Source organism: Stegostoma tigrinum, chromosome 20 (genome assembly GCF_030684315.1).
Source record: "Stegostoma tigrinum isolate sSteTig4 chromosome 20, sSteTig4.hap1, whole genome shotgun sequence".
In the NCBI taxonomy this organism is placed as follows: Eukaryota; Metazoa; Chordata; class Chondrichthyes; order Orectolobiformes; family Stegostomatidae; genus Stegostoma; species Stegostoma tigrinum.
Window position 1 is genome coordinate 14462479 of NC_081373.1, and position 12389 is coordinate 14474867.

Sequence of the window (12389 nt, forward strand, 5' to 3'; positions counted from 1 at the left end):
AGGAACCTTGTTGCAACTAAGTCCATGTAGATCATGTCCACCACTCTGCCCTCATAAATCCTCTTTGTTACTCCTTCAAAAAAACTAAATCAAGTTAGTGAGACATGATTTCCCACACAAAGCCATTTTGACTAACCCCATTAGTCCTTGCCTTTCCAAAAACATGGAAATCCTGTCCCTCAGGATTTCCTCCAACAATATACTGACAACGACATCAGGGTCATCGGTCTATAGTTCCCTGGCTTTTCCTTACCACCTTTCATAAATATTGGCACCAACTTATCCAACTGCCAATCTTCTGGCACCTCACCTGTGGGTAATGATGATGCATAGGAATGTGATCACGAGAAAATTCCCCTCCAAACCATGCGTCATCCTGCCTCGAAGCTATATCACTGTTCCTCCACTGTCTCAAAATCCTGAGAGCCCCTTCTTAACAGCATTGTTGGTGTCCCAGGCCCAAGGACTGCAGTGGTTTAAGAAGGTAACTCATCATAACCTTTTGCAGGGCAATTAGAAATTAGTGATCAATGCTGATATAGTGAGGAACACCAATTCCCATGAACAGATAACAAAACCCTGCAGATATTTCAAATATTTTTCTGGCTTTAATTCAGGATTTCCAATATCCACAGCATTTTACTATTGATCAAGCCTGGCTACAAAATTGAATTGCTGTTTTCCTGTCCATTGTGACAAAAGGTAACAGATTACTGATTGTCAACAATGCTTTTTGGTTGTGAAGTGTTATCTTCCTTCTTGCTCTCCTGAAAATCCAGAGCAATGTATGAGTAAACTTGATTTTTGCTCGCTATAATGCAATTTCTAAGCCACATGATTCGAAGTCAATAGATACGTAGATTTAAGAAGAGAGAGTCGGAGCATGGGTGACACAATTTAAAACTTGAGAGGATTTGAGAACGGGGTGTCAATGGATAGCAATCAGGAGCTGTTACCCTAGCTGATATTTTTTACTGCTTTATTTAGTCCTAAAATATTCATGTAATCTCCCGGGAACACACAACAGGCTGTGGATTGGCCTTTCAATTCAGAAAGGGAATTTTAAAAAGTCACATTAAATTGAAGTTGAAAAAGCCATCGATTTAGACCTGTTGATTGAGGATTATCACAATTTTCCAGCCAGAGTACAGAAGGCAAAGGCAAAATTTAATGATGTTGTTTTCAGAAGAAAGATAAAAGAAATTATGTTCACCGCCAAGAAATTCAACAACCAAAACACAGGGATATATGATATTTCAGTGACAAAGAACATGCTGCTTGAAAGGGAAGTAGATTCAACAGCAATTTTCAAAAGTGAATTGCATAATTTTCTTTGGAAAAGGAAACTATTCAGAGAGTGATAGGGAAACAATTATGGAAATAATATGATTGGTCATTTAAAGCTGTAAACAGACACAATGGGTGAAAAGGCCTCATTCTGCACTGTATTTTCTATGCTGAATAAAACTGAGAACCTATCCCTTCTCATCAACCCGACCTCATGAGCACCCATGACTCAGTCCCAGCTATGTATTAATCTATAACTCTCCGTTACTGGATCCCAAAAATTTACAAGGTGAAAACAAGAAAATGCATTGTTCGCATTCCAAAACTACATCTTCTCCTTGGGGAAGAGTTAAAAATACTCCTTCACTTACAGATAGTGTAAATCCCAACCTGACAGGGACAAGATTAACAGTCAGGCTAAGCTTAACACTAGGCAAATACTCCATACCTACCCGTGCTGTCTTGTCTCTTGAACCACTAACAATGACATGTCCTCGGCTGTCGATGCAGTTGACCTCTTGATCATGTGCTGAGTAGGCTGTGCAAAACGAGTTACAAGTGTTGCAGATAATGATCCTCCCATCTCTGCCAAGCAGACAGATTCTATTAGTTTCAAAAAAAACACTCATCGCCATACATTAATCTTGTCACTAGTTTTAATGTATATGCTCATTCATTAAGGCAATTCGCAAAGAAGACAATCAGTCAAGGTCCAGCAGAAGAAAACAAAAATAAAGTCTAAAAGTTGCGGTAAAACATAAACAAATACTTGCGAACAATTACAGCTCACTAGAGGGGGAAATGTGATTTCAAAGAACACCGTTCACGCATTGCCACTTTTGCACTCTGATAATGAGAAGAACTGGAATTGAGACAGGACAGATTACGGTGCCTCAATGAGGATGCAAACTTGTGGGTCAGGAAGCCTGCAGGAGACCAGGGTACCAAGAAAAAGGGGCTGGGGATGCAAGCGGGGCCAGACAGAAGGGGGAATGGGGCCAGTGAGGGGTGAGCAGAAGGACCAACCAGGGATCCGCTGCAGCAGGCAAGGGATCATCAGGGAGGAGGGGAATAGAGAGGGATGTGCAAGGAATTAGAGGAGGGATGGGCAAGGGGTAGAGGGGGAAGACAGGGACAATCATGAGGGCAGAGGAGGAAGGGCCACAGTACAAGGGTAATGGGGTGGAGATGGAAAAAAAAAGTTTGAGAACAGATGCCAAAGAAGTGTGATAAAAGGGGACCAGAAAGCTAGGGCAGAATGAACAGGGGCCAGGATGGAGAAAGAGAGGTGGGAGGGGTTGGTTGGCAGAGGAAAAACAGATAGAGTGCCTATGTCGGAAATTCTGGAGAGTTTAGGGAACAGACAGGTAAAAGGTGTAGACAGCAATCACAATTGGGAATGTTCAGGAAGCCAGAATTTAGCAGAGTGCAGATAAATCACAGAACAGCAGGCATAGAGGAATTACAGAGATTAATAGAGGTCAAAAGTAGGGTGGAACCAATGACGGCTCCCCACTGCCTTCTTTCTTCAAAATCATGAGTAAAAAAAAGTGTCAACCAGAGATGTCTGCCATCTGCTGAAATTGTTTTTGGATGATGTTGGTGGGGGTAGCATGTAAACATAATAAGGTAAATGATTTGTAAAATACCGAATGGGGTGAATTGCTTCTTTTTGTACATTATATACTGTACATACACCAAAACTAATACTGAAACATACGAATATTAAAGACGAAATGAATACTTTGTACACATCAAGTGTTTTCATCCAATTCACATTGTGGAAATACACAGTTTCTAATGCTGAAATGACAAATAAGCCTTATGTTATCAGATGACAAAAGTTTTTAACACAGTTCTGTTCCTATGTTATGAAAAGGACAAAGGAGCACAAGAGACAGTGCAGAGAAGAACTACAAAAATAATATCAGAAATGCATGGTGTGCATATCATGATGTTAGGTCTCATTCCTCTTGAAATAAATATTAAGGCTAATGTGTGAATTCAAAAAGAGATCTAAAATTATGAAAGGTTTTCTTAGAACGGATATTGAGCAAAGATTTCACTTTTGGAAAAAGCATATTGATGTACAACAGTCACCAAGGAACACAACCAGAAATTCAGATGGAACACAACTATCCAGATAGTGGCAAGAATAGCAGAGAATAACATTGATGCTTTTGAGGGAAAGCGAGGCAAGTACATTAGGAGAAGGAAATAGAGGATTACAATGATAAATTTAGGACAGAAGAGATGAGAGGTGGCTGGAGTAGACAATGTACACCACACAGAACAGCAATTTTTGTTTTTGCAAGCAGTTTAAGCTTTGAGGAAGGGTCATTGGGCCTGAAACATTAACTCTGAATTTTTTTTCTTCACAGATGCCGCCAGACCTGCTGAACTTTTCCACTAATTTCTGTTTTTATTTCTGATTTACAGCATCTTTCAGTTTTTACATAGACTGCTAGGGTTGAAACACCTAGTTTTGCACTGTAAATCCAACGTACACATATTCTATGTAACCATTAAGCTCAACATGCATCACACATAGACAAGCCCTAATAAGAAACACACCAAATGGAATATATTTAACAGGAGTGAATCTCCAATCCTCACTCAGTGACTCAAATCACTTACCCACCACCACTGATAACATGTGATTCATTGACGACAAACCGGCAGACATCATCCTGATGGCCAGTATACACGGAGACAGGCCGTCGCTGAAAGCTGACACTGTTCTGCCTTAGAGGATATGCTCGGATATCAGCTGCTTGGGAGAGGTAGAGCCACTGATCATCCAGCTGTAACCACGGCAATAAACTGAGGACAAATTAGAATGGTCCAATCATCTCAGGATAATTTCACGAGAATACTGCTGAGCATAGAGTCAAAGCTTTCGTCTTGCATTCATCAGGATATATGTAAGTTTCAAACAGTAATAACAATACCCTAGAAAATAATTCAGAAATGTGAACAACAAGTTAAGAAGCCATTTCAGTCTACTACTATGCAGTAGTGGCATGAAAGATATTTTCCACTGAAAGGATGCAGTTGTCAATCTAAAATGACATTCTGCTACCACACAATTAAACAATGCTGTCAATGAATTACATTGCAAGTGCAATGCCAGTATTGGTTGTAAGTCCTAATGATGGTTGATCAAATCAAACAGCATGTTCTCTAACTGTTTGTAATAGGCAGGATATAAAACACATACATCTTGCAAAACAAAATACAAAACATCTACCTTGTGATTGCACACCCAAGTGATGCCCAATCCTCAAATGCTCTAATGTTAATGCTCACAATCAATTTAATTTGGCAGTAAGACTTGTAACATTACTCAGTTACACTTGCCAGAGGGGACATGCATTCATATCCAGGAAGCCATTCTCTACAGTTAAGAACACGGTTAAAATCTTTGGAATTATTCAGGAACTTGGAGATCCTATAGTTCTCTGTCGCTTCCTCCTCGGCGAAGCCTCAGCCAGAGTAAAATTGCTAACTGATGAGCAATCTTTTTTGTCCTGAAATATAAATTTTGGTGGTTTGAAATTTAGCATTCCAGCTTTTGTCCTAATGATTGCAAAATGAAAAAAAATCAGTAATATGTCTTACGTTTCAGCAGTATTTCTGTACTGCCAAGTAACTATTTACAAATTTACAAAATTTACAAAACAGAAGCAGCTTAACCATTGAGTCCTTTTGTTGAACTAGGGGAGAAAAAGCCCCATTTCACCCACAGGTCTATGAAACGACAGATTAGAAGTGCCAGTAAATTTGGACAGTGCATTTTCTGTGCAAAGACACCTGTTGCACCTGCTCTGGGATCTAACTCTGTACTGTAACTGACCTGATGGGGACAGTGTAAAGACAGCTTTACTTTGTATCTAAACCCAGGATGTACATGCTCTGGGAGTGTTTGAAGGACACAGCATACATGGAGCTTTACTCTGTACTTAACCCCATGCTGTACTTAGCCTTGTTAAACACGTACAAGGCATGTCGAGAAAGCTTTGCTATTCTGTCTTTTGCAGATTGGTTGCTCAAGTATCATACCAAAAGGTACTCAGTGCCCAAGGTACCGAGATGCAATATGCATCATCATATTCAGAAAGGCTGAAAGAATAAAGATACAGTGAAATTACCACATACTTGTACCTCCACCTCAGCAAAATCTCCTGGCGACACCTCCCACGCTTCCAGTTCTGTGAGAACTTCACTCGCTCTTTGAGTGCAATTTGGGGAAACCTATAATAGTCAAGTACAGAAAAGACTTTAGTAACTGGAGTAATGTGGTCAGCGACGGTAGAGGCCGTGTTGATAGGTAGCACAAACTCAGAAGCCCACTTTACACAAATCATTTTTTTCAATGGATGAGAAAGCATCTATCACACATCTTATGCAAGCTTCGGCCCCAAATCACTCCTTAATATCAGCATCGCTCCAGAAAGAAGCGTGCTACAAGCAATTTAAAAAAAACTTGTAAATTATGTAGCACCTTTAACATTATAAAATGTCTCACAGTGTTTCATAGGTGCATTAATAAACAAAACTTCACACTAAGCCACATTTGATGATGTTAGGGCAGGTGTCCCAAAAAGCTTGGTCAGAGGGGACGGTCTTAAGGACAGTCTTAAAAAGGAAGAAAGTCAGAGACAAAAGAAGCATAACTACGGTCCATGCATTTGCAAATTTAGCTGTCTGTCATGAAGCAATTAAAATATGGGATGCTAAACAGGTCAGAATTGGAGAGCTCAAGCAGCTTGTTCAGGTAGTTTTAAGATTAAAGACTTTTGCAAAGATAGGAAGGGATGAGATCATTTAAGGATTTATGATAAGGATGAGAATTTTAATATCAAAAAATTCCTTAGGTCACAGTCAAGAGATCACTGAGTATATTGTTAATAGGTGAACAGGACTTTGTGTGAAGGACATGGTCCAAAGTTTCAGATGACCTCAAGTTGAATGCTTACAACGGAGTAGATGATCAACCAGATAGACATTAGAATAATCAAGTCTATAGGTAACAAAGGCATGGATCACAGAATGGAATCAGAACAAAGCTAAATGATTTCACAAGCAAAGAATACCAAGTGCCAACTCTCACGGTGAAAATGGACTGGCTGGCATAGCAACTTTAATTCTTATGTATACATTTCCAAAGGCAGAGGTTCAATCCATCTACACCAGTAAATCTCCACCAGTCCTATCTCACTTATTGTAACACTTCATTGGGATAGAGCATTGGAAATCTACCCACTATACCCAAAGTCATCAAGAAAGTTAAAAGGTTTCTCCAAATACGCAAAATTCTCCAAGTTACCTTTCTTTGAAGGCCTAGGTTAACAGAAAACATGAACTGCATTTCTGTACTTAACAAGAATGACTATTTATTACAAATAAATACATTCCAGCAATTATGAACAACTATGGTGACACACAGATCCACTGGTTAAAATTCCAGGACTCTAAAGCTCCTGCTCTACGCACACACAGATAAATAAAAAACAACGGTGTTATGGGTGGATAATAAAATGTGAGGCTGGATGAACACAGCAGGCCAAGCAGCATCTCAGGAACACAAAAGCTGACGTTTCGGGCCTAGACCCTTCATCAGAGATGGGGATGGGGAGAGGGAACTGGAATAAATAGGGAGAGAGGGGGAGGCGGACTGAAGATGGAGAGTAAAGAAGATAGGTGGAGAGAGTATAGGTGGGGAGGTAGGGAGGGGATAGATCAGTCCAGGGAAGACGGACAGGTCAAGGAGGTGGGATGAGGTTAGTAGGTAGCTGGGGGTGCGGCTTGGGGTGGGAGGAAGGGATGGGTGAGAGGAAGAACCAGTTAGGGAGGCAGAGACAGGTTGGACTGGTTTTGGGATGCAGTGGGTGGGGGGAAAGAGCTGGGCTGGTTGTGTGGTGCAGTGGGGGGAGGGGACGAGACGAACTGGGCTGGTTTAGGGATGCAGTAGGGGAAGGGGAGATTTTGAAACTGGTGAAGTCCACATTGATACCATTAGGCTGCAGGGTTCCCAGGCAGAATATGAGTTGCTGTTCCTGCAACCTTCGGGTGGCATCATTGTGGCAGTGCAGTAGGCCCATGATGGACATGTCATCTAGAGAATGGGAGGGGGAGTGGAAATGGTTTGCGACTGGGAGGTGCAGTTGTTTGTTGCGAACTGAGCGGAGGTGTTCTGCAAAGCGGTCCCCAAGCCTCCGCTTAGTTTCCCCAATGTAGAGGAAGCCGCACCGGGTACAGTCTAACCTGTCTCTGCCTCCCTAACCGGTTCGTCCTCTCACCCATCCCTTCCTCCCACCCCAAGCCGCACCCCCAGCTACCTACTAACCTCATCCCACCTCCTTGACCTGTCTGTCTTCCCTGGACTGACCTATCCCCTCCCTACCTCCCCACCTATACTCTCTCCACCTATCTTCTTTACTCTCCATCTTCGGTCCGCCTCCCCCTCTCTCCCTATTTCTTCCAGTTCCCTCTCCCCATCCCCCTCTCTGATGAAGGGTCTAGGCCCGAAACATCAGCTTTTGTGCTCCTGAGATGCTGCTTGGCCTGCTGTGTTCATCCAGCCTCACATTTTATTATCTTGGAATTCTCCAGCATCTGCAGTTCCCATTATCTGTGTTATGGGTGGAACCGTGAAGGCAATTCAATGGCCATAAAGTTTACAGAGATGATCCTTTTGCTTGTCGAGACTTGCTGTTTGTTAATCTTTCTTCTCCAAGTACTTTTCACATCTTCGTAGGAGGCACAGAACAACTAGCTTACAAACTACAAAGTCCCTTAGTTTTTGGTCAAAAGTCACAGCTTGCAGCAACTGGGGAAGGAAAGAATAAAAGAGCTTTCTTTCGGCTTTCAGTATTTTTTAAACTGAGAAAGACACCATCTCCAATTCTGGAGGTTAGAAGGATTTTGGCCAGTGTTCAAACCCACAAAAACGTGCAGCTACCTTGGAGCCAATCATAGTTGTCAGCAAGCAAAGGTCTTTATCATCTGCAAATGGTCACCACTCCCCAGACAATTAAGCTACTGTCTGCTGGCCAAATCTCACTTCCTACCTGCCCCCTAGTGTCAGTTCATCTGTAACTAACCATCCTGAACTTGTTGAATAAGCAGTAACTTAAAAATCACTTACAATGAGAATTGGTAGCTCGTTTTTTAAAAAAAAATGCAGCAATTCTTACCACAAACCAAATTTACAAAGCAGTCCTTTTCCCATTTCAGCACAATCAAAAATACAGAAAAACATAAAAAGACACAGTCTTTACACCATGGAATAGATGAAATACCGAACAGTAATATCAAACTAACAAACTTGCAAGACTCGAGAAGCATGCGATTCACTCCAGCGCAGACAGTCGCTAACATGTATACTTCAGCTTGGATCAGTGATACCACTTTTACCTGAATCAGAAGATTATGGGCTGAAACCCAACTCCAAGGCAATCCTGACCGGTCTCCCAACTTGTAAACTAGAAACCGTGAGTTCTGCCAAAACGCCAATCCCCCAACTTAATTTGCGCCCAGGTCTCATTCACCCATAGTGGCTGCATCTTCAGCCACAATGGCCCGAAAACTCTGGAATTTCCTCTCTAACCTCTCTTCCACTTTCAGACATGATTTAAAACCTACCTCTGACAAGTTTTTTCCATCTTTCCTTCTTTGATTCACTGTTGATTTTTGTCTGACATTGCTCCTCTGAAATGCCTTGAATTTTATAGGACATTAAAGACATTGTATAAATGTGCTTAGCAGTGTAGAAGTTTGAAGATATTTGCAAAATCTCTCCTTCAAGATTACAAAAATCAGAACCACTAGTCACTCAGCTCATTCTAATTGGCGAGATTAGGTTGTAAGAAAATGCCAGCCACATCACTTGCAGCTGCACATTCAAAATAATTAAGCAGATTAGGTGAATTTCAAGATGTTTCCACATAGTTCAATAAAGGTGGTAAAGCATGCAAGCCTTTCTTTCTCACAATCATAATGACAGATGTAAACTGACTGACAATAATTCTTATGGGTTTCCTGACCTCCCAGCAGAAAAGAGCACTACCTTAGACTTATAAATACTGAGCCAATTCACTGTTCATCATGCAAGCACATAAGAAAATGTATCTGCCAGAATACAAGGCAATAGCGCATGAGCTCAATAGTAAGAATTCAGAGACAACATCCACCGCTGTAATTCCTCATTCCGTGTATAGGTTCTTCACGTTCTGCACACTATTTCTCAATCCTCCTCAAAGCAGTGCTGCCAGATTCAGGAGGAGGAAGTAGCAAGGCTCTTTTTCAGAATGGCAACAGGTGACGAGTGGTGTGCCGCAGGGTTCAGTGTTGGGCCGCAGCTGTTCACCATATATATTAATGATCTGGATGAAGGATTTGGGGGCATTCTGGCGAAGTTTGCCGATGATACGAAGATAGGTGGACAGGCAGGTAGTACTGAGGAGGTGGGGAAGCTGCAGAAGGATTTAGACAGTTTAGGAGAGTGGCCCAGGAAATGGCTGATGAAATTCAACGTGAGCAAGTGTGAGGTTTTGCACTTTAGAAAAAAAGAATACAGGTATGGACTATTTTCTAAATGGTGAGAAAATTCGTAACGCAGAAGTACAAAGGGGTCAGGGAGTGTTGGTCCAGGATTCTCTAAAGGTTAACTTGCAGGTAGAGTCCGTGATTAAGAAAATGAATGTAATGTTGTCGTTTATCTCAAGAGAGTTGGAATATAAAAGCAGGGATGTGCTTCTGAGGTTTTATAAAGCTCTAGTTAGGCCCCATTTAGAATGCTGTGTCCAATTTTGGGCCCCACACCTTAGGAAGGACATACTAGCCTTGGAGCGTGTCCAGCAGAGATTCACACGGATGATCCCTGGAATGGTAGGTTTAACGTATGATGAACGGCTAAGGATCCTGGGATTGTACTCAGAGTTTAGAAGGTTGAGGGGAGATCTAATAGAAACTTACAAGATAATGTATGGTTTAGAAGGGGTGGACGCTAGCAAGTTGTTTGCGTTAGGCAGGGAGACTAGGACCTGTGGGCACAGCCTTAAAATTGGAGGGGGTAAATTTAAAACGGAAGTGAGATGACATTTCTTCAGCCAGAGAGTGGTGGGCTTGTGGAATTCACTGCCATGGAGTGCAGTGGAGACCGGGACATTAGATGCCTTCAAGGCAGAGTTTGACAAATTCTTGATCTAACAAGGAATCAAGGGCTACAGGGAGAGTGCAGAGAAGTGGAGTTGAAATGCCCATTAGCCGTGATTTAAACGGCGGAGTGGACCTGATGGGCTGAATGGCCTTACTTCACTCCTATGTCTTCTGGTCTTTTGAAAAGGTAACTGGTAAGACACACCCAATGCACCTACCTTTTTGGACAAGTGGGGAGAAACCAGTTCAAATCTGTCAAAGATTGACTCAAGAATTTTCTCTTCACTCACCATGTGGTTACAATATAGAAGGGTGTCCAAGTTTAGCTGTCTGTTGTGAAGCGATTAAAATCTAGAATGCTAAACAGGTCAGAATTGGAGAACTCAAATAGCTTTCTTGGAGAGTTACGAGGTTAAACACCTTGGTAAGGTTAAGGAGAGAGAAGGACATGTAAGGATTTATAATAAAGGATGTGAATTTTAATATCAAGTAATTCTGTAGCTCACAGCCAAGAGATCACTTGAGTAATATGAGTAATGGTTGAACAACACTTTGTCTGAAGAAGGACACTGAAGTTTCAGATGATTTCCAGTTGGATGGCTAGGCAAGAAGTTTGGAATAATTTTATCAACAGTGGATTATAATAAATTCAGTGAGGATAGGAATTTCATGGTGACTGTAGGTTTTCTTTCCAGATACAACATCTGGTAGCTAGGATATATTAACTGCAGTTAAATAATTAGGGCTATTGTTTGAATCAGAAAGCCATTGATTCAAGTGCTACTTCACAGACTGGAAATCAACAGACTGGCACTCCCAATGTAGTACTGAGCAGTTTGTTATCAATAAGACATTAAGCCAACGTCCTGTCTGGCCTCTCAGATGGATTTAAAAGATCCCATCACACTATTTCAAAGATCAGCAGGGGAGTTCTCACTAGTCTACAGGACAATATTAATCTCTTAAACAGCATTACAAAGCCATTTACCTAGAAATAGTGACATCGCTGTTAATGGAAATTGCACACAAATTGGCTGCATCATAATAGTGACTATACTTCAAAAGTATTTCATTGTTTATTAAGTGTTTTGGAAGTCACGTATAGTTCTCTAGAAATCCATGTCTCTTTTTTTAAGAAGAAAAGGGTCAAATGAACTTCGATATTCATATCCAGCTGTCAACAGATCACTAAAGAACAAGCATGAGTAGATATCCTAGCTGTTGTCAAAAGTCATTTGTCAAGAAGTTCTGGGTGAACATACAACAGCTAAATTACTTAATTAGTGTTAGCCCCTGCATGGACATATCAGACAGACTAATTTGAGATTCAATTTAGGATCTGTGTTGCTTTTAGTTAGCATTTGTGTCGCAACATCTACGAACAGGAAAGCAGAGATAAGATGTCAGCTTAATGACGTTTTGTCAAATCATCACGAGTGTTTCCAGTTTTTATTTCAGATTTCCAACCTGAAGCATTACAGACAACGATGTATTTTAGACGTAATGCCAAAGTAGCAACGTAAAAACGTAACAGCCAATTTAAATATAGCAACATTTTGCAAACAGCAAATGGGGCAATAAAAGACAGGCCTACATTTCTGTACCAAATATCACTAGTGAAGGGCTTTACAGATAATGAAGCATTTTAAATGCGGTTGTTGTAGTGATGTAGATCAATAATCAGATAAACTGAAATTGTTCTGTGCAAAAGGATAAATATTGATCATGATACATCAAAAAATTCTTCTGCTCTTCCTTGAAATAATACCAAAGAAATCTTTTATGCCAATCTGAGGGCAAACAATGCTTTAGTTTAATTTACGTCATCTGAAACACTGCATATCTATCAATGCCACGCTTCCTCAGTAGTGGCACTGGGAGTGTCAGTTAGATTTTGTACCTGAAGCTGGAGTGAGTCGTAAACCTATGCTCTGATTCAG

General features: G+C 41.1%; 1 protein-coding gene across 3 annotated transcripts in view; it reads right to left on the reverse strand.

Annotated features, from left to right (window-relative positions):
- Positions 1 to 12389, reverse strand: part of fbxw4 (F-box and WD repeat domain containing 4) — a 136074-nt gene that overhangs the window by 108389 nt on the left and 15296 nt on the right. For 2 of the 3 annotated variants that reach the window (XM_048551140.1, XM_048551138.1), the window contains exons 2-4: positions 5446 to 5541; positions 3925 to 4110; positions 1740 to 1872 (exon numbers count right to left, since the gene is read on the reverse strand). In XM_048551140.1, the coding sequence (XP_048407097.1) occupies positions 1740 to 1872; positions 3925 to 4110; positions 5446 to 5541 (415 nt within the window). The remainder of the gene's footprint in view (positions 1 to 1739; positions 1873 to 3924; positions 4111 to 5445; positions 5542 to 12389) is intronic. The other variant, XM_048551139.1, reaches the window with a different exon arrangement.